Raw genomic sequence first — 22,447 nt, 5'->3', positions numbered from 1 at the left:
GAGTCTATACACATACACAGAAGTGCAAACACTTTCCAGCAACTCGGATACCCACTTTGACATTCTTGAGCAGTCAAGCCATTCAAAACAAGATCAGTTTATGCATTTAGACACAACTACATATAAACAGTTAGCAACTTGTATTCCCGTAATTACACCATCTGGAAAGCCTGAACAAAGGAACAATCTGAAATAGACATAGGAATTTGCCAAGAATCAGACAGTGAATTATATATAATCCTCGCTGTGCTTACTACTTAGTTGTAAGACAGGCTTAGCCATTCTTGAGTCTAATTCTTAGCTGCCATCCCTTCTTTTATGAAAATCTCAGCTTTCTCTCTCTTCTCCTCTTCTAGCCTCTGGCTCTTGCATGTGTGTGTGCCCCCTAATTAAAAAAAAAAAAAAAACAGGGGCACCTGGGTGGCTCAGTGGGTTAAAGCCTCTGCCTTCGGCTCAGGTCATGATCTCAGGGTCCTGGGATCGAGCCCCGCATCGGGCTCTCTGCTCAGTGGAGAGCCTGCTTCCTCCTCTCTCTCTCTCTCTCTGCCTGCCTCTCTGCCTACATGTGATCTCTGTCTGTCAAATAAATAAATAAAATCTTTAAAAAAAAAAAAAAAACACCAAACAAACAAACAAACAAAAAAAAAAACCCAGGGTATGTATCAGAGTTGCTGGCCTTCTGTGTGGTACAGGACACCACCCCTCAAAACAGAACAAAATGTTTGCTATACCTACCCACTCTGGATTCTGCTTGTCTGGGTTCAGATCCCAGCTCTACCCTCCCTAGCTGACTTTAAGCAAGGTACATAACGTTTTAGCATCTCATTTCCTCGTCTGCCAATGAGAATAATAATAGTCCCTATGTCCTCAAGTTCTTGTGAGGATCTAATAAGACAATACACGCCAAAAGCTTAGAACAGAGCATGGCTCACAATAACGTTCAATAAAGGTTTGCTACAAAGTGGATGATTAGCACGTTAAGAGTAATGATGATTTATATTTCCTCCATTCTCCAGCAGGACCTGGTATGATTTTGCTAGCCTCTTTTTCTTTTGTGCTTGGATTCTTTTGTTTTCAGCGAAGTAACAGAGCAAAAGTGCCCAGAGGTGAAACCAAACCCGGTTAAAATTAAACCAGAGGTTGACACTTATTTTTAAAACAGCATCAGAGAAGAAGTTCAATGATCCCATTTGTAGAGAGCACCCATCTGGTTAGAGGAGTTTGCAATAGCTCTGGCAAAGGGATCCATAATCACTCCTATTTTAATAGGGGATTTCTTACCTGGAGCTCCACTTGGTGGTGTCACTTGGTAAACAATGGGTGTCTGTGCCCTAGAAAACTGTTCAGGAAAGGTCATCACAAGGAAGTGTTTCATTAGTGTATCACAACCACAAACAAGAAGCAGAAGTCATTCCCCATCAAATATTAGTCTAAGGTGGCAAATGGTTACATTTCCTCAAATTAACTTTCATCTATTTCTTTTTATCCGCATAGTCTATCTGTGAGGCAAAGGTGACAGATATTATTATCGTTTTTCCATAGAGAAGGTAAAGGGAATTTTATCAAGGTCACATAGCTCTCTCTGCCCTGCACCATACTGTCCAAACTTCGGCAAATCTCTTTCTCCCTGCCCACCTGCCATACCCAGGAACACATTTTACCAGAAAGAAAGTAGGTAGGCCAGGCTTAAGAATTCCATTATTGTAACTTTGTATCTTGGAATCTTGAAGGATTTTTTTAATTTACCTAGACAAGAATTTGCTTACTTAAATTGAAAGGATTGCAACTTAAATTATTATCAGCCAACAGCTAGGCAGGAATCAGTGAGCTACAAAAAAAAATTGGAAGTTGGGTAGGCACACAAATGAGTTATTTGTTGGGAAAATGGACGGTGCCTACTGAGAGAAAAATGATTCAAATTATTCAAGGAATGGGAAGCAGCCTTACTCTGAGAAGGAGGAAACAGCACTGATGGGAGAGGTGAAAACCCGGACAACTCTGGGAGTCCCATCTCACCTATAGGCATCTGGGTTAGCCCAGGATTAGTGCATTTCATGGTCAGGGCCAGTGTGAAGAGAGAAGCAGAAGAATGGACTGACCGGGCCAAGGTTTGACCCATGAGCTGATAACACTCAGGAAGAGACCTGGTCTCCCCCTTCTGACACCCCAACCTCCTCTAGACGCTTAGACTGCTTTCAGTCCCTGTAAACGACACTGCTTCCCACTTGCAAATCCAATGACAGCAGATCGTTTTGCTTGGTCTGCTTCCAGCCAGAAGTCCATCTTCCCAGGGAGAATATCACCAAAGAATAGCTCCATTGTTCATCGACAGCCCTAAGCAGAGGGGAGAGCCAAAGACATTTCAACAAAGCTGACAGTGGCTTGGCAAGCGTGGGTTTTAGGCATCGATCCACATGGCTGAACAGCTTGCCATCAAGGCTACTTTCCTCCTTTGTAAAAGAGAGGGTTAGAGAATAGGTCGCAGAAGGTATGTACAGTCAGAAGGTCAAGGTAAGAATGTAGTGACCTCACCATTTGGGAGCTGGTTCTGATCCCACCAGAAGATAAGGATTAATGCAATGCCACACACACACCTGCCAAATTGCACTTCCGACCCTGGCCTCCCAGCGTCTTCCTGCACCCGGGGCCTTCACCTCTCACGGGGTCGCCCTCCATACCATTGTCATTTCCATTGGAAGTATACCCTAGGAGCTTCATGAGGAAGAGCAGGGGTTACCAGTCCTTCTCACAGACGTTAGAAACTGAGGCAAAAGAACAATTGAATCCAAACCAAATACGTGGTTTGTATAGTATTGTAATCCAGAGACATGCCTCCAGATTTCCAGCTTGCAATGTAAGACCTAGCACTCACTCAGCCTGTGAGCCTTCCACCAGAAACGAGGGGGCAAGAGAGTGACTCCTCGATCACTCCCTGCTGCTCCTCGTCGTGCTGGGGCACTCAGAGTTAAATCTCAGAAAGATTCTCCCTTGTGATTCCCCCTGAGCTGACACGACAGAAAAATAGTACATTTCTAAGGAGAGCAGGCCCCGCTCACCCAGCAAGCTAGAGACATGACAAAGTGAAAAATTAATGAGCTTCCAAATCAAGCTTCCCTCACGCTGATCCCTGAGCCCCGGCGAGGTCAGTGGCAGCAAGACGGGGGAGAGGAAAAGCATCAGATTAGGAGAGTGAAGCCACAGCCACCAGCTGCTTGATAAACCTTCTGTGAGTTGTTCAAACTTGTCAGCGCCCGCAGCAGGCTCTTTGAAGTGGACTGGCGAGATGGAATTAATTTTTAATACTCACAGTTCCCCCCCAGTCCCAGTCCCAAAACAAAGAGACACACCGTGTTTTATTTAGCTTGGAATGCCTCTCATTAACTGCGTCCCCTGGTGATTTTCCATCAACTCACCAAGCTAGGCGAAGCACTCAAGGACTTGTTTCCTTTAATGTGCAATTTTAGGAAGTGCTTCTCCTCTCTCCCCTTGCTCTCCTCTCCGATCTTTAATAAGTAGGAACACTACTATCTGGGGTGAAAGGAACATCAAAACCAAAAACAGCATGGTGACCAGGGAGGGTGCCCGGCCATCCATCTTCTGCTACATTCACGGAGACAGGGGAGAGGTGGGCATGTGGGGCTTAATAAGAAAGAATGATCTTTTTTTCCTTTCTGCTGCATATGTACAGAAGCACAATTACAAGACTCTCTGGGAGGGAGAGGCAAGTTGTTAAATGTGAACTGACAGCAAATTCCAAATTTGTCAATGAATTGCCTGTTTAAAATGTAGATTGTAACAGGGATGAATTTAGGGAATGAAGTCTTGTTCTAAAGAAGCATTAATTAATGACCGAGACTTTCATGAACAGCCCTTTAGCGGGGTCACCCTGTGGGAAGGACAACCATGACAATGAGCTTGGTCAAACCTCAAGCCTTTTATGAAACGTCTAGGGCCTATCCTTTCAGAGGTTAGTGGAAAACTAACCTGAAATGGACAATAGGCTGAACCAAATGCAGAATTAAGACCAAGTGTGCATATTGCTTCTCCAGCATAAGTTAGGCATTAACTCAAAAGCTTTCCCTCTCTCTGCTTCCCTTTAGATCTGCACTTGAAGGAGAATACCACTAGCAAATGCCCTTTCAGTCTAGGATTGGAAAGAGGAGCAGCAATCAAGCATGAAGCAGAGGGCAAGGTAGAACTTGAGTCTCTGAGTCCCTTCCCCCTACTGAGATGTAGGAGAACTGCAGGTCTGACATGAAACATTGGCCAATGATAATCTTTGTGGCTCCTCCTGGGCTTCAGTTAGATGAAGATTTAGAATCCAATGCATGGGGGCGCCTGGGAGGCTCAGTCAGTTAACTGTTTGCCTTCAGCTCAGGTCATGATCCCAGGGTCCTGGGATCGAGTCCAATATCTGCTCCTTGCTCAGCAAGGAGTCTGCTTCTCCCCCTCCCTCTGCAGCTCCCCTTGCTTATGCTCTCTCTGTCTCTCCCCCTCTCTCCGTCTCTCTCTGTGACATATAAATAAATAAAATTAAAAAAAATAGAATCCTCAATGCAGGTTCAAATCTTAGTTCTTTTAGATTCCACATGTAAGTAAAATCATACAGAATTGGTCTGTCTCTGTCTGACTTATTTCACTTAGCATAACACCCTCTCATTCTGTCCATGTTGTCACACATGGCAAGATTTATTCTTTTTTATGGCTGAGTAACTTTCCATCGTGTATATATACCCCATCTTCTTTATCCATTCATCTGTTGATGGACACTTGGGCTGCTTCCATAATGTAGCTATTATAAATAATAAACATAAGGTAGCATATATCTCTTCCAATTGGTGTTTTCATTGTCATCACATAAATATCCTGAAGTGAAGTTGCTAGATCATATTTCTGTTTTTAATTCTTTGAGAAACCTCCTTACTATTTTCCACAGCAGCTTCACCAATTTACATTCCCACCAGCAGAGGGAATATAGTTAATAACATTGTAATAACTCTGTATGATGACAGATGACACCTAGACTTATCACGGGGATCACTTTGTAATGTATAAAAATATCAAATCACTATGATATATACCTGAAACTAAGAGGACATCATAAGTCAATACAAAAATTAAAAATTAAACTAAGTTTTAAAAATCGTAGTTCTGCCATTTAGTACCTGGAGGACATAGGTAAAATTATTGATGAGATGGGCACATTATTTCATCTCCCTGAGCCTCAAGTCCCTCATCTGTAAATCCAAGATAATAAATATAAAGTTGATGTGAGCATCAAATTAATGCATATAAAGCACAGAGCCTGACAAGTGTGCCACACTTAACTTTCATTGGTATCATCTCAGACACCTCACAACTACCATCCACCTTTCTTCTTACCTTGACAAAGCAGACTCTGGCTGCCTTATAACTTGCTGGTTGATGGCACAGACCTACCCTCAGACAAGGCAAATACACATTCCTCCATCCTCAGAACCCACCTTGAACGTACAGTTGTCTCGTGGTCCTGGACTAGGGCTTCCCACCACCTGTCCCCCAGAATGCACCTCCAGGTAGTACAGACCCTCATGTGCTTCAGACAGCAGAGATCTGAGGGCAGAAAGTAGAAATCCTTGTGAACCAAAAACTGTGAACTACCAAAGCCAACAGCCCCATGAGATCACTCCAAATTTCTTCCAGCACCTGTGAAGCAGAGTTAACCAAGGATTCCTATGTTTCATTTTCTACAGTCTAGATCCACTCACCCACAAGACTTTAAAGATTGGATCCTACACCAACGTGTTATAATTGTTTTATAGAAAGCCCTTAAAATTAAAAAAAAAATCTATCTTGCAGAATTGTAGGTTGACAGGACTTCAAGACTTGGAACAGACATTGATAGATAATCTAATCCTAGTTTCCATTAAAAAAAAAAATGCTGACAGTTCCAAAGAGATTAAGAAACTTATGTGTGCAAACATCACGGGTCAAGGGTGACTTGGGTTTAAATCCCAGGCTCTTTCGGAAAAAAAAGACATTGATTTCATTCATATGTTGCCAAAAAAGTTCTTGCCTTCATCATATTCAAACAGCCCATAAACACTTCATATATCCATCAAAAGAATTCTGGACCCCCTCTCCTCTTTTCACAAATATCACAATGATTTCTTTGCCTTTTTGATGCTGCATTCATGCTGACTTTTGTAAGAGACGGAATAGGATGACTAAGGAGCTAGAATTAAGAAGTGCCTCCCCTCCACGATTTTCTCACCAAACTCTTCAGCATGAGTTTAATTACTTAAATCTGCACCATCCAATGTGCCACCATTAGCCATACGTGGTTACTGAGCACTTGAGATGTGGCTAGTCGCAAATACAATATACTAAGTGTAAAATCCCCAAGGATTTTGAAGACCTGGTGTGCAAAGAATATATGAAGTATAGTGTTAGTAATTTATATATTGATTACACACGAAATAATTTTCTGGATATGTTAAGTTAAATAAAAATAATTAAAATAATTTCACTTGGTTCTTTTGACTTTTTAAATGTGGCTACTAGAAAATTTTAAATTACATTTGTGGCTAACATAGTATCTGGATTAGACAGTGTTGATTTAGAGGCTACAGTGCATGTCCTGGTGAAAGCAGATATTTCTTTATGATAATGAATATGATGGTATTTCACTGATGATAAAATGTACATTTTTTCACATTTGAGGGTTAATTGAACTTGGTATTCATCTTCCAACCCATGAGTACATGTAAGAGGACAGTGTTTCCTTCCTCTAAAATAGATTATATGGTACTTCTCAAAATCATTAACATGTTGGCATTGAGGGAAATAGAACATACAAAACTTCAGCGTTTTGATCTATTTCACGGCAAGTTCCTGCGGGAACCCTATGCCCACATCCACCATAAAATGTGAGGAAGACATACAACCGAGTTTTAAAACCAATAGCAGGAGGGCTGCAAGAAAGTTCAGTTCAAGGGTCATCTAGAGAGCCACGCCTACTCACAAGGTGTTGTGCTAAGTACCATAAGGACTACAAGGGTGGTATTAACACATCCCCTGTCCTCAGAGCACTTCCTTCTAGGAAGAAAGTGACAAGTGAACAATGAACCTAAGTGTCATGAGAAACACAGGGTTGAGAAAACGGGGCCACTGCGCTACACGTGCCATGCCTCTTGTAAATTACAAAACGTGCTCCTTCCTCAAAGCTGTGGCAAGCATCACCTGTGTCAGCCTCTATCCGTCCCCCTTTCAAAGAAGAGCAAGATTACACTCAGTTGTATGTTCAGGGAAGAGCTGACATTTGCATGTTAGATTTCAGGAGGCAGGGATGGAAGAAAGGGAGGCTTCCTGAAGGGGAGAACAGAAAACAAAAGGAAATGATAATTTCTTGTCCTCTTAAGCAATGATCCACTTTCACACGGGATCTCTAAGACATGAGTAGGAAAAGAATGAACTTGTATGAAACTTCATAAGCCACCAAGAACTTGAATAGGACAGTAAGTGACCTGGAATCCTGTACCAATCATACCAAAAAGGAAATAGGCAGAGGACTAAAGCAAATTTCCTTTCTAATTGGTCTTGGGTTTAGGCACAATCACTAGAATTATACCTATTTCAAGAGTTGAGTTCTTTAGATGGGGAAATGGCACCATTTATTGAAATCTTAATAGCGATAGAGCCCCTTGCAAACAACAACAAGAAAGCACAGCTGGAAGCACCATCCAACCCCTCCTTATAAATGTCTCACATTTCTCAAAGTTCTTTCCTATCTTTTCATCTTCCCTTAAGCCTTAGTGCCCTGATAGGGGACTTCGCAGAAGCGTATTCATGTAGAACATTTTTAAAGCTATAGCTGATAACTGCAGTCCTAGAGGGAGTTGCTCTAATGTGCCACCCCAAATTACAGTGATAGGCAAAGCACTGGCCCTGTCTGATCTTCTCCTACCCAGACAGGTTACCTGGTCCTGCACATGACCACCTGCAAATCCAAGAAGACGGGAGAGACATCACAAGGGATGCTGGGCAGGGCGGGCTCAGCCACATTCACCAGGTGTATCTCCAGCTGAGCGCCATTGTCAGGATAAAGGAACTCCGACTCCAAACCTAAACACAAGGGAAAGGGGAATCTCAGGCTGAGCAGAGTTGCAATCCACACTGGAGAATATAAAAACATGGCCGCACAGGGCCATGTGACATGCTGAGCTTGCCTGAGGATGAAATGACTACTCCTCATTTCCAAATGCACTTATGACTCCAGTGTAAATGGATGGTCTCATTTATGAGTTTATAAGAAGAATTTTCTCTCTTTGGGTCCATCCACTGAAATCCAGGACTCTTTCAGCCATCACAATTACTCTCTACCCTGGTACAGATGGGGAAGCTGAGCTGTGGTTTAGAAGTTCCCACATGTAGAACCATCTGCAAGATTCTGGGGAACACATTGCCAAGGACTCTGCTACACGCTTCCATATTGTGTCACTTGGGGTTCTAGGGTCCCATCCCACAGCTTGGGATAAGAAAGCAGGCACGGGCATATAATGGTGTGATGGGCTCTCCTTCTGTGACATCAGCAAGCGAGCGTCTGGAAACACAGAAATCAGTATGAGTGGGTCCAATGCCCTTTAGGCCCTCTTTTACACCTGTCCTTAGCCAAAACCTCATGTATTATTTAGGATTCTTACTACCAATAAGTAAGAAACTTGCTTTTGGTAAGAGCCAAACCTACCATCAAAAATGACTGTGATCCACGTTCCCCCTGCAAGACTACCTTCTTCAGGTTCAATGCAGAAACTCCAGGCAGGCACTGTCAATGAGTAAGAAAAACAGTGGGTTTGAAGTTCAGAGTCAATTCACCTGCTTCCCCAATGTTATAAAAACAAAAACTAACATTCCTCCGAATCACCAGAAGGGCTTGACAAAGCACGGATTCCTGGGCCCCTCCCCTGGAGTTTTTGATGCAGTAGGTGTAGGGGAAGGCCCAAGAACTTACAGTTCTGACCAGGTGCTGCTGGTGCTATGGGCTTGGGGTTCACACCTTCCAAACCTCCATTTTAAGGAGAGTTCTGGCTAATCCGCTTATTTTAGACCTCCAAAAACCCACAGTTCACCAGAACATTCCTACATTTCTACGTCATTTGGGAAAGGCCTCAGGACACATTTGGTTCCTAATTAAACACATATGATCTGTTCTCTCTTTCCCACCCCTGAATTAGGTAGTCCTATTTTAGCTGTAAAGCCACCATTTATTTCTTGTAACTCCACTTCCCAGAGAAGAGGAGAAACTTGTAGAAGCTGTCCCTATCTCAATCATCCTGCTCAGTGTACCATCCTCTGATTTCTTCCTTTTGACTACGTGACCAGAATGATTCCCCAGATGGACACAAAATTCTGTAGATTGCCCCTGGGGATAAAAATAAATTATATGTTTATATTTAAAAAAAAAAAAAAGAATTCTACACACACACACCAAAAAAAAAAATTCTGTAGATTGTTTTGCCTTGCCTGCTCAGAAAGAGGCTGAAGCATGCATCCATGCTGGAATTTCCTTGAAAACAACAACAACAAACTATAGACAACACATGTTAGGCTCTCACATGTTAGGTTCTCCCATTGAGACCATTGGCTGAGCATAATAATAAAATCCTTATCTTTGAAGACACTCCTGGACATGCCTTAGCCAAGACAAAGCCAATTCAAGGAGCCATCAAAAATCAGTCAGCTCCTCAGTGAGATCATAGATAGCAAAAGTGTGATCTGCAGAACACTTTACATTTCCGATATCAGAAAAGATAAAATATAATCAAGGCCGTGCTAACTCTGGTTAGCCCAGGCCTTCCATGTGCATTTACACAGGGGGCATGATGCATTGCCATGAGTGGTGAGGAATCATTCTTACCAACACAATTACTCATGGCAGCCCCAGCCAGAGCAGCCCGTGCTTACCCTTCAAAAGTGGATTAGATACTTCAACCTAAAGCAGGTCCCAAACAAATGCCATAAAAAGATGCCAAGGACAACCAAAATTACAGAGAAAATTAGACATGATTTGGGAAACAAAGAGTTTGATACAAGCACTCATTAACCACTAAGACAGGATAAGCTATTCCCTTTGGGAAGATAAAGCAATAAAATCTAAAAAGAATTACATCATATGGCTCAAAAATGAATTATAAAAAGAAGGCTATAAATTATGATTAGAAGCTTTAGACCATAACAGCAACCTCCATTGGCCATTAAAAAATAGAAGTCAATTATCATATGGTTTCACTTATTTGTGGAGCATAACAAACAGCATGGAGGACATGGGGAGTTAGGAGAAGACATTTGGGGGAAATTGGAAAGGGAGGTGAACAATGAGAGACTATGGACTCTGAAAAACAATCTGAAGGGTTTGAAGAGGTGGGGGGGTGGGAGGTTGGGGGAACTAGGTGGTGGGTATTAGAGAGGGCACGTATTGCATGGAGCACAGGGTGTGGTACAAAAACAATGAATACTGTTATGCTGAAAATAAATTTAAAAAATGATTAAAAAAACAAAAAAATAGAAGTATATATTCATAACTTATATATAGCTTCAACAACTAAACAGGAAAAAATAATCTTTAAATAGAGAAAATTTAAACCCAGAACAGATGCTTCAAGACTATCCTCCCGAAGAATATTTTAAGTATCTATAAACTAATTCTCAAGGTAACTTGTTGTGTTCTAGCTATAATCTCTTCAGAGCACATCCCACTCACCTGCCAGAAGTAGTATTTCCATACTCATCAGAGAGATCAGCCAGACAGTCATCCTGTCCACTTAAATCAATCCTCTCAAAATTGCTCAGCCATTACAAGCATTTTCAATTTTGCAGGAGCAGTGTAGCTTTTGCACTTTAAAAAAAAAAAATGAAAAATTACCATCATTTTTTGCTCAAATATTATTACTTGACTGTGCTAAAATTTGGGAAATTAAGGCAGTGATACCAACATGGCTCTTGAGCCTTCTAAGGGACCTGACATCCTCCCAAGCTCAGGAGAAAAGGATAATCTAAGAATCTTATATAAAATCATCACTATTCCACCCCGCCCCCACTCTCCCACCAACTTATTTTATGCATGTTTAAGCTGGGTAAATAAGAACAGCCTCGTTGATTAATTCATTATTGAGCAAAAGTTTAATCTAAAAAATAATAAATTCTAGATATTAAGATACAAGTTAATACTGGTTGTGGGGTGGGGATGGGGGAGGTTATTTTGTTTTGTTTAGTTTCTAGAAGAGTCTCAGTCCTCCAGGAAATCAATCAACACAAAAAATGAATAAATAAAATTAAAAGTTTAACAAAGCAAGTGTTAAGTATGGTACTGGGTTAAAAAAAATGGTACTAATGGGAATTTGGGGCAAGGGTGGGGAACTGTCTTGTCCTCACAGCAGAGGAGGAAGGAAGGAAAGAAACAGGAAGAAAAAGCTGCACCCTCCAAACTGGACACCATGATTTCAGGGTCTCTCTATCCCTTTTCCGTGGAATGGTGGCCCAGTCCCTCAGGTCTCTCTTCCCTAAATACTGCCTTTTTTGTGCTATTGTTCTGCTTAGGGCTTTTAATTCAATGCCAAACCTCCATCATTCATAAAATGATAAGAATACCTCTCAGTGGGGGGGCCTGGGCAGCTCCACCCATTAAGCCACCCACTCCTGGTTTTGGCTCAGGTCACGATCTCAGGGTCGTGGGACTGAGGCCCCTGTTGGGCTCTGCGCCCAAGACTGGAGACAGAGTCCGTTTGAGATTCTCTCTTCCCTCTGCTCTCCCCGCAGCTCGCACTTGCTTCTCTTTCTCTCTAAAATAAATCAATAAAATATTTTCCTAAAAAAAAAAAAAAGATTACTTCTCAGAATCTTTATCAACAGTAACTGAGGGGATGTATACAAAGAAATTAACACAGGGCCTGGCACAAAGGAGACACTCTGGGGCTGTTAGTTTTCCTTTCAGGGGCTATTTCCAGGACAAAGCCCCATCTCTGATTACTCCATGGGCCAGGATCTGAGCCCCTCTCTTTCCAACTTTCCCTGCCGTGGCTCTCCAAAGCAAACCTTGCACTGCACAGGATGGTTCTCCCCGTGACCTCTCAGACAAGCCTTCATCCGGTCAGCCCCTTCCTTGTCTTCCGTGGGTGCCTTCTGCACTCCCCAAACTCATGATCTAATGAAATCCTGGCTTTCCTTCCCAGCCCTGCTACCTCCAGCTACCTCCTCCCTTGAACCTCCCCCCCACCCTCTGTTTTGGTTTGTCTGCTGCCCCCTTACCAGAGGGCAAGGAGAGACAGAGGAAAGCGGTAGACAGACCACTCTGGACTGGAAGGCGGCAGGTTCAACGAGCAAGGAAACGTACCTACAGGCTTGTCCTGGGCACCCTCAGTATGAGTAGATCTCCACACCTGCCTGCCTCAATCTTAGATGTTTATAGAGAGGCCTCAGCTGGGTTCAAACTATACCAGGCGAGTAGTCTCAGCACCACATTGCTCTCTCAAGGCCATGCCCTTGAAGATGGTTGCCACTGTGGGAAAGGTGGGCGGAGTGTACGTTTCAAGGACGGAGTGGCAGTGGGGAGTGAGGAGCCTCCAATTGCCCAATTGCCCAGGTCAGCTCTCTGGTCAGCTGGAGGTCACGTCCTCTCCATGACCCGTCCTCCCAATACTCCAGCCATCCTACTCAGTGCTTATAATCTCACGAGCCCCTCTTCTGCATTGTGCCCTGAACAGTCAGCAAGGGCTTCCGCGGGCATCAAGGTGGCTCATTTGGACGCTATCCGGCTGCACTCAGAGGTAGATAGCACAGCAACACCATAGCACGCTCAAGGAAAAGCATAGCCTAAGACCATGATCCCAAAAATAAGTAATAATTTTTCCATCAAGAGCCCCATGACCCAAACCATTCATTGACTAAGTCTCCTAGGATAGGGGTCGAATGGCTCAGGGCATTCACTTGTGTCTTGGTGATTTAATTAGCAGACTCTCACGAGTATGAACATACAACATTCTGTTTGGAGAAAGGCACAGGTGCCTTTTTGAGGCAATAATAGTGTCCAAAGCCATCCTGTTTGGGAGGATAGTTTTTCTCACTGGAGACCTTTCAGTGTTTGGTAAGGACAGACTTTCCCGGCTATCATTTAAAGCTTGCTGGGTGAATGTGGTCAGGGCTTCTCTTTGTTTATGATGTCCTCCAGGCCAGTGGAGGGACAAAGATGGTGGCCAAATTATTGTACCAGTGGGAAAACAGAACATGCTCCTGGCCTTGAGGAGAGGGAAGTGGGAAGCTTTAGGAACTTGACCTGGCTGTGCACATCATACATGCTGGCCAGCAGAGGTAGATGAGAGGAGATGAACTAAGAGGGGGATATGCCAGACCAGAACCCTCACCTTCTCCCTCTTTCAGTGGTGCATGTTCCATTCCAAGCACAGTGTGTTTCGGCAGGTCCAACCTGCCACGGGACAACTGGATCCCAGAGGAGACAGTACCTCCCATTCACCAGGGATGGGAAGTAATTCACCCTTTCCAGTAGGACACCCCATTGTAAATGCCGTAGATATTGCCTTTCCCAGGTATGATGGGGCTCGGTGTCCTCAGCAGCATCACACCCTGACCCACATGAGACATGGGCCAATGGCTGTTTTCCATGACTTCCATATCTTTGCCAATTTGGCTGTCTCAGTAGGTGTGCCCAGTCTGGTATATGGGGCTAGGGGTCCCACTGATATATCATTCAAATATATTAGAGCCTGGGATAGTATTTTAGCTCACCCAGCCAAATGATTTTGCTTGTTAGTAATTTCATCTGCTGTTTTAATACCCCTTTTGTCCTTTCTACGAACCCTGCTGCTTGCAGGTTCTGGGGGAGATGTAACCTCCACTCGATGTCATGTTCTTTCGCCCCGTCTTGTACATCATGACCTTTGAGATGTGACTTCCTATCACTGCCCACACGCATTCTATATAAAATAAATAAACCTTTAAAAAAAAAAAACTTGTATTCTGGTGGAGTTGAATGCCCAATTTGTAGTGTGAAAGTGAGCTTCCTGACTGTAACTGTTTGTCCTCTATAACTGCCAATGGCGCTGAGGGGGCCAGGAAACTTCTGAGGGTTACCTGTATCAGGGTGCGTTCAGCTCCAAAAGCCACCAGAGCCCTCACCTTTTGATAATCTCTGGGAGACCAGTGAACAGTGAGCTGAACATGGGGCTTCCAACCTTCTTTACTGGCCCTAACCTGGAGGCGATCCTGGGCTGCATCCTATATGGGAAGTGTGGAGGGCACCCACCCCAAATAGGACCATGTCCCCATGGCCTCTGCTGGAGCAGATGGGGAAGGAGGGATGACAGGGGCCAATGGAACTGATCTGAACTGTTGTTTGGACTTAAGGTTTTCCATAGGGCGACCAACAGAGCATGGATTTCCAGTCTATTTCTTCAGGTGGAGCCCTGGCAGCAAGGACGTCAAACCACAGTGACATCCTCATAACTTTTATCAGAATCTTTCCACCCAATTGAAATAGCTTTTCAGCTTTTTGAGCTCCCTCTCTGTCCCAGGTCTTTATCATGGCCCATACACACTGCCAGGATTTGTTAGTTTCGCATAGATCAGTGATGGATTGTCCAGCATCATTAATGTCTTGTCCCACAGCTGGACTCAGCATGGATCTCAGTGTCCCATACCAGGAGCTGAGGGCACACTGCAGTATCTTGGCTTTCATTCTTGTGGTGAATGTAGCCTGAGCAGGGCCTTCAGGGACAGGGGCATCAATTCCCTGTCTCATTTCCAAATCCCTAAGAATCTGTGGTACCCTCTGTATAGATTTCCATGACCCCTTGTACCTAGGGAGAACCCCCTTGTTGTGTCAAGCCTTCCTACAGGCTAGAATAATCCAGTCTACAAGGAAGTGGGTCTCTTGAATGCCTGAACATCACACAGGCACTGCTGGAAGGGGGCAGAGTATGTGGGGACATTGCTTGTCTTCTCAGTCTCCTGCATTTCAGAGAAATGACACGCCCCTTGTATCCATCCCATAGCCAACTAACTGTGCCTGGATACTTACCCTTGGATGGAAATTGACATCTGTATCAATAAATTCAGCGGGAGTGTGTTCTCTCTTCCAGAATGTTTCCTGAACTGGCAGCTGCCTCAGTTGGCTGCGGTTGCTGTTGCACCTTTTTCTTTCCTTTGTATTAGGGATGGGATGGCACAGGGCACTTTGTCTGTTTCACAACACCTCCCTCCTCCTCCTCCTTGCTCTCCTCACTTCCCTGGGGCTTCCACCTCTTAACATCCCAATCAGGCTTTGGCTTAAGTGTTGGGGTCTTAAACAGCAGCATTTTATGCCCTCCTTGCTTTGCAAACCAGCACATGAACTTCTCCACCTGATTATCCTGCTCTTCCCAACTGGTCTGCCAGCCCCAGAGCCAGCAGAGTAGTGGACAATTGCATGTCCTTCTCTAACATCAGCTCTTCTTCCAACTTTCTAGCTTTGAGCTTCATCCTCAAGTGGGGCATTGGGGTCTGGCCAAATGGCCCAGAGCAAAGGAAATCTTCATTTCCCCTCTCGGCCACCAGGTGCTCTGAGCAGTTCTTCCAACAAGCACATGGGGCCAGCTGGCATTTTCTTGGGTCCCAGTGCTCACATGGCAGTCCACTAGCATCTCACCTCTAGGCCACCCCTCCCTCCCCACATGGAGGCCACCGGCCAACGCAGGATTTCCCCTGCAGATACCTCTTTCCTAAGGACTCTTCCTTTGGTCTACTGGTTGGATGATCAACCATTGGCTTGTAAATGGACTCCTGTATGCAGATGGCAGGGAGAGACCAAAGAAAGAGGCAGGCTGCTCCAGATTGGTAGGTAGCAGGGATAATAAGGAAGGGAATTTACATACAAGGCTCATCTTGGGCATCCCCAATAAGAGTAGATCTCCGTATCTGCCTGCCAGAATCTTAAACATCTGTATAGAGGCCTTAACCGAAGTTAGACGTGTAGGCCATCCACAGAGTCTCAACAACACATCACTAGCTCAGAGCTGTCTCTTTGAATAAATCTCACTCTGTGGGAAGAGGAGGACAAGGGAGGGGCTGAGGAGCCTCCAGTGGTCCATGTCCAACTCAGGTCAACCAGCAGTCACGTCATCTCAGTGACCTCGTCTAACACCTAGCCATTCCAATTCTGGTTGCCCTTTGCTCTCTGAAACTCCATCTTATGTCTTGAGAAGCCTAGGCTACATACTGCATATATGCCTCTTCTTTTAAATTATCCCTTCCTCGGGGCACCTGGGTGGCTCAGTAGGCTAAAGCCTCTGCCTTCGGCTCCAGTCATGATCTCAGGGTCCTGAGATCAAGCCCTGTGTTGGGCTCTCTGCACTGATCTCTGCTCTGCTTCCTTCTCTCTCTCTCTCTCTCTGCCTGCCTCTCCGCCTACTTGTGATCTCTGTCTGTCAAATTAATTAATTAATTAAATATTTTTAAAATAAATAAATAAATAAATTATCCCTTCCTCAAAGAGGTCCAGGTCCCAGTCTTCTATGTCCACAAACATCTCTGGGCAAAGGTCCCACATGGTATTCAGTAAAAGAATTCTAACTGGGGAATATATATTTTTAGACTCTCTGCCTGGTTTACCTAACCTGAAAGAAGTGGTTTTCACACATGTGAGATGAGAAGAATCTATGGAAGCTTAGCTAAAAAAAAAAAAAAAAAAAAAAGCCATATGCCTTGGGAAATGCCCTGATGACTGTTCTGGAGAGGACCCCGGGGCGCCCCAAATCACAGAACACAGACAAAATCCTCTGAAAAATACTGGCTGTGAAATTTTCTAAAAGTTAAAAAAAATTCTACTGGATATTTACTTAAAGAATACAAAAACACTAATTCAGAAGGATATAAAAACACTAGTTGGGAAGGCTACATGCACCCCTATGTTTATTGCAGCATTACCAACAGTAGCCAAATTATGGAAGCAGCCCACATGTGTCCCCTGATAGAGGAACAGATAAAGATGTAGTGTATATATGCAATGGAATGTTACTCAGCCATAAAAAAAGTATGAAATCTCACCATTTTCAACACGGATAGACATAGAGAGTATAATGCTAAGTGAAATAAGCCAGTCAGGAAAAGACAAATACTGTATAATTTCACTCATGTGTGGAATTTAAGAAACAAACAAACAAACAAAGGGGGGAAAAAAAGACAAGGCGAAAAACAGACTTTTAACTACAGAGAACAGAGGGTTACCAGAGGGGAGGTGGGTGGGGGGATGGGTGAAGTAAGTGAAGGGGATTAAGAGATCCCCTTGATGAGCTCTTGATGAGCAAATGAATTGTGATTCAACAATTCTGCATATTACTCTATTATTCAACAGATTTGCTGGATCAATATGGTACACCCAAAACTAATAGAACACTGTGTGTTAACTATACTGGAATTAAAATTAAAATTAAAATTAAAAAATAATAATAAAAAATAAAAGTTAAACAAGGTGATAGAACTGAATATGTATATGTATTACTAAGCATACATTTAATTTGTATTTTTAAGAAAACACTGAAACTAACAAAAACAGTTATACCCTTTCAGAAAATATAAAAGCCACAATAAACTCCAGAAAAAAAAGAACATCTGCACGAAATTTAGAATAAACTTATAGGAATATCCTGATTAAGACAACCCAATAAATGAAATAATCTATATTTAATTAAACTCCACAAACTTTTATTATATTCCTAGTATATGCTGGGCACTGTGCTAGGAGCTGGGAAAACAGAGACAATCTGAGTACATGCCTTCATGTACTGGTAGATGGGGTAGGGATGAAGGCTACTTACATTTATGAAGGGAAATCTATAATATCCAAGTGGATTCAACAGATGTTCCTATAAGTTGCAAAATTCTCTACATTTTACATCTATTTGGAATAGAATTCAATTTTAAAACATTTAATTTTCAGAATTACATCTACTGCATAGGGAAAAGTACCCAGGAGTGTTTGCTTCTCAGACCAAGGACAAGGATCTGACTTGCCTATTACACCCAACAGAATATTCTCAGCACAGGAGAGTCTATTTTCAGTCTGGCTGCATGATTTTAATCTTCATCTCAATTCCTGCTTCCTGGCTTGGAACAACAGAAGTCAGTAATTTTAAATTATCCCTTCCTCAAAGGGTTTGGTTTGGTTTTCTTAAAGTTCTATGCTCAGACATGCATCTTCTCCTCTAGAATAGAGCAATCAAATCTTTAATAAGTGTAGTTTTTCTTAACATGATTAATCCACGAATTCTTCCTAAGAATAAACTCAGCCTCCACTTAATTCTGCCAGCCAGATAAAGTCCAACCAAACAAGAGCTGTGTGCATTTAGTCAAATGTCCTCTCAGCACCTCTCTATGCTCCCATCCCTCCCATTCCTCTTCTCCTCCCTCGCCTGTCACCACCCCCCTCCCCAGAACTCAGAGACAGAGTGGTAAGGTTGCTAATACGGATCCTCCATTTCCTTTTGTTGACCTGGACTTCAGCAAGAAATGCAATACCTACAGAATAGAGAACAGAGACATTTCTGAATCATACAGTACCTTATCTGTTTCTGTCTCATTGCGACTCAAGGGAGACTTGACTTTCCTTTCTACATGATCTTGTTTCTCTCCGATGAGAACCAATGGCTTGTGTTACCTGGTTAGAGCCCAGCCCATAGCTACGGTGCAGGTAACCCACTCATGTTGGACTGTAACTCACCTAACTTGTTTGTGTCCTGGCCAAACACGCACTGAAGTAAGAGTTCAGAACTGACCATAGGGCAAGTTTAATGATTAACACAAGCTACGTAGGCTTTTTCCTCAGGGACTTTCATTAATGAGCAAAGAAAGAGTGTCTTACATTTTTCACCACTTACTGCATGTGCCCCAGACAAGAATTTTAAAAGTCCACACAGTGAGACAAACAGGCATTCAATGATTGAAAGAATTTTCCAGTAAGTCAGTAACCAAACACAGGGCCCAGGACAAAGGGCCAGCGAAGGGCTGGTCCCCATTCCGAACAGCCTTTTCATCAAGAGGAGGACTCCTGAGTTCCCTGCTATGGGCTGACACTCTCCCTACAGGCTTGTGTGTCTAAAGAAGCAGAGAAAAGAAGTAACTTCTTCAAAGTCTTGTTAAGAAAGGGCCCACTAAGCCCTCTTGGTTATTTTACTTTTCTCCCTCCCTTCTGACCTCGTTTTCTTGATCAAGATGAGGCCCTTGACTTGTACTCATCACCTTCTAGCAGGACCCAGACTATGGGTCTCAGTCATTGGTTTGACCCTCTTGATAAGGAATCAGAGAACAAGCAGGCTCAGGAAGTCAACAGCAGCCACCTTTCTCATTGGTTCTTGTCTGACTTTTCTATCTCTATCCCACCACCCAATCCAATTTATAGCACCAGCTTCCCGATCATGTCAGTCTATGCTCATTGGTTCCTGACCAGAAGAAATTCTCATCTTTTCCTGACCTTTCCTCTGGGAAGGGAGACTTTCCAGTAGAATTTGATAGTCCTGAGTCTCCCCCTCAAAGGAACATCAGGAGACCTGGGAAGCATCCCCCATAAGACTAGTTTTAATCTATGGGACTATAGCATAACTCTGAAGATAATAGTGAACCTATCATCTGCACAGTATCAGAGATTACAGCAAATCTGCTGTGTAGCACAGCCTGCAACCAGTGATGAGCAGGATGCTTTTCCTAGTGCTGCAGCCAGCAGTTTGGAAACAGGGTGCCTGCCCAGGATGGCCAAGTAGAGAATCAACCGCCCTACCACCCCACCTGCCTGCTGAACATCAATTTCCACTCTGGATCCCCCGGTTTGGTCAACAGGCACCCTTTGAGCCACCCTTGTGTGCTTGGCACATGAGTAGTGGGAAGGAGAGGACAGACCAGGTGGGAGGAGATAATCAAAGGGGATTTCAGAATTATTGGTATTTTTTTATTTTTGTAGAGGAAATCATATTCATGGATCACTTAGCTGATGCAAAATTATTTTTTAAAGAATATGACACAGTTGCTGCCCTCAAAGTGCTTGCTCTCTGACAGGGAGGACAGAAACATGATCAGATTAGATTACTATAGTGTAGCAAGTCTCCTGGTGAAAACTTAACCCATGTTTTATTTCTTTCTACTTTAGCAAAATGTTTCCAGAAATTAATATCATGTATTCTCGGGCAAATAGCCTATAAGAGATATTCACAATTCTCTTTGCCAGCCTAGCTTTCAAGATTTTAACCAAAAGCACCCCAAATTTCTTATGGGTAGATTTACTTCTCCATTCTTAACCAAAAGAATCCTAATGACTTTGGCTTCTGTGTTCTAGGAACTTCCTGGGGGGCAATCAAGCTCTACTGTTGAAGAAATGAGGAGAAACGAGCCATTTAATGTTCCAGAGCCTAAAAGGAGAAGTTGGATCTCTGTAGGGAGTGGTATGCCACCTGAAACCTTGGTGAGCCTCAAGTACTCCCCTCTGTGAGTTCCCTCGTGCACCTCAAGACCCCCAAATCTAGGTACAGATCTAAGTTTGCCAAGCAAACACAGCATATAGACATCTAATCATACTCCAAATACCCTCTCATATAGGAAATCTAAATAAAGCCTTGAGTTCAGGTCTCTGACCCAATGATAAGGACAAATGTTCCTCAGAAGGTAGCCTGACCAGTTCCCCTGCCACACAACAGAGGCAGCCATGCCCATCCACAACATTGACACTGGTCCACAGGAAACTGTTTCTCTGAGAGTTTATGAAATCTTGGCACAAAAATTTTTGCTCAGGGTTATGAAGCAAACTTGGTCAAGGGAGAAAATCATTCTCTGACCCCTTTCTCTAGGATTCTAACACCACTCCTAATTCTTGGGGACTAGCAGCTTTGGGAAATGGAGGGAGAGGGGCACATGAGAATGCACCTCACAGATCCCCAATTACAGAAAGCATAACCAAATAAGGGTCTAGAGTTGTGCTCTGAAGTTCATCACCACATTTGGCCAAGACTACACTTTACAGGCTGCTCCCAAGGAGTGAATAGGACAGGTCTAGCAAGGCACAGGACTGATCTCATGAAGACCGTGCCTTGAAGGCTCCCCTCTCAACCTTGCAGAACCTTCCTTAGACTACATAGTGGCCTAGGATGCTTCTTCCCTCCTCTCCCTCACTTGGGGTCAGTCTGACAGCTCTCCCAGCTTTGCCAGCTCATCCCCCTTTTCTGTGTTCAGCATTTCCCCTAGTAAAAGTCCTTGCATTTAATTCTGCCTTAGCATCTATTTCACAGAGAACTCAGACTTACACAGGTACACTGGAAGAGAACACATTGGCAAGAACTTTAGACATTTTATTAGTCGCCCCAGGAGCAGTGTCAACAGGGAAAATCCTTTAGATCATTTTGCAGGATGTGGATCTTAAACAAAGGAAGCCAGAGCAAAAGAGGAAGGACAAAAGGGTATCACCTTAGGAACTCTCTGAAATCAGTGAGCTTGACATCTTCCATCTGACCCTCCAGACCTACTCTCTGCCTTCTCTGCTCTGCTCTGTGCCCAGGAAGGGGGATCCATGAGGACTGCGCCAGTGTGCTTCCTTGCCCATTGGCTTCTGGTTGGTTTCACAAATGGAGGACACAACCAGAGCCCAAGGGGAGGTGCAGAGGGGCAAGACACAATAAGGGGGTTCCCCCTCCCCAGGTTACTTCCCTATTAATCTCGGCTACTGACAAGGCACCCTTTCCAAATAGAGCTCGAGCTCTCTCTCTCTCTCTCTCTCTCTCTCTCTGCGCAAGTTCTGGTAGCTGTTCTCTTTGTCCCTTCAGGCCCAAGACTAATAGCTCCTATCATTGCTAGCTTGCATGTACCACACCACCCCTTATTGCTTCCCCTTATTGCTTCTCCTTAACCTTGGCCACAGTTCTTAGAATAACCCCTCTATTAATTTTTCAGCCTGAATGTTCCATCTGCTTCCTACTGGAACCCTAACTAATATATAAGCTCTAAGAGAGCTAACTAATATATAAGGTATATATATCTCTCTCTTAGAGAGCTAACTAATATATAAGCTAATATAAGCTATAACCCTAACTAATATATAAGCTAAGTTCCCAAGTGGGAAAATGTAGAGTTCCGAGTCATTAAAAATTGGATGCTACAAGTCAGGAAATGACAGATGCTGGTGAGGATGCGGAGAAAGGGGAACCCTCCTACACTGTTGGTGGGAATGCAAGCTGGTGCAACCACTCTGGAAAACAGCATGGAGGTTCCTCAAAATGTTGAAAATAGAACTACCCTATGACCCAGCAATTGCACTACTGGGTATTTACCCTAAAGATACAAACGTAATGATCCGAAGGGGCACGTGCACCCGAATGTTTATAGCAGCAATGTCTACAATAGCCAAACTATGGAAAGAACCTAGATGTCCATCAACAGATGAATGGAT

The 22,447-nt window shown here is 43.5% G+C and overlaps 1 protein-coding gene across 1 annotated transcript in view; it reads right to left on the bottom strand.

Annotated features, from left to right (window-relative positions):
* Positions 1–11,683, bottom strand: part of PKHD1 (PKHD1 ciliary IPT domain containing fibrocystin/polyductin) — a 443,932-nt gene extending 432,249 nt beyond the window's left edge. Inside the window, exons 1-6 of the mRNA XM_032864542.1 lie at positions 11,626–11,683; positions 10,739–10,873; positions 8,726–8,803; positions 7,959–8,103; positions 5,484–5,592; positions 1,282–1,339 (exon numbers count right to left, since the gene is read on the bottom strand). Coding sequence (XP_032720433.1) covers positions 1,282–1,339; positions 5,484–5,592; positions 7,959–8,103; positions 8,726–8,803; positions 10,739–10,790 — 442 coding nt within the window. The 5' untranslated portion in view covers positions 10,791–10,873; positions 11,626–11,683. The remainder of the gene's footprint in view (positions 1–1,281; positions 1,340–5,483; positions 5,593–7,958; positions 8,104–8,725; positions 8,804–10,738; positions 10,874–11,625) is intronic.
* Positions 11,684–22,447: the final 10,764 nt, after the last annotated feature.

Source organism: Lontra canadensis, unplaced genomic scaffold (genome assembly GCF_010015895.1).
Source record: "Lontra canadensis isolate GAN:19392208 unplaced genomic scaffold, GSC_riverotter_1.0 scaffold27, whole genome shotgun sequence".
In the NCBI taxonomy this organism is placed as follows: Eukaryota; Metazoa; Chordata; class Mammalia; order Carnivora; family Mustelidae; genus Lontra; species Lontra canadensis.
Note: the sequence above shows the minus strand (reverse complement) of the source record. Positions and strands in the feature narration are given on the sequence as shown.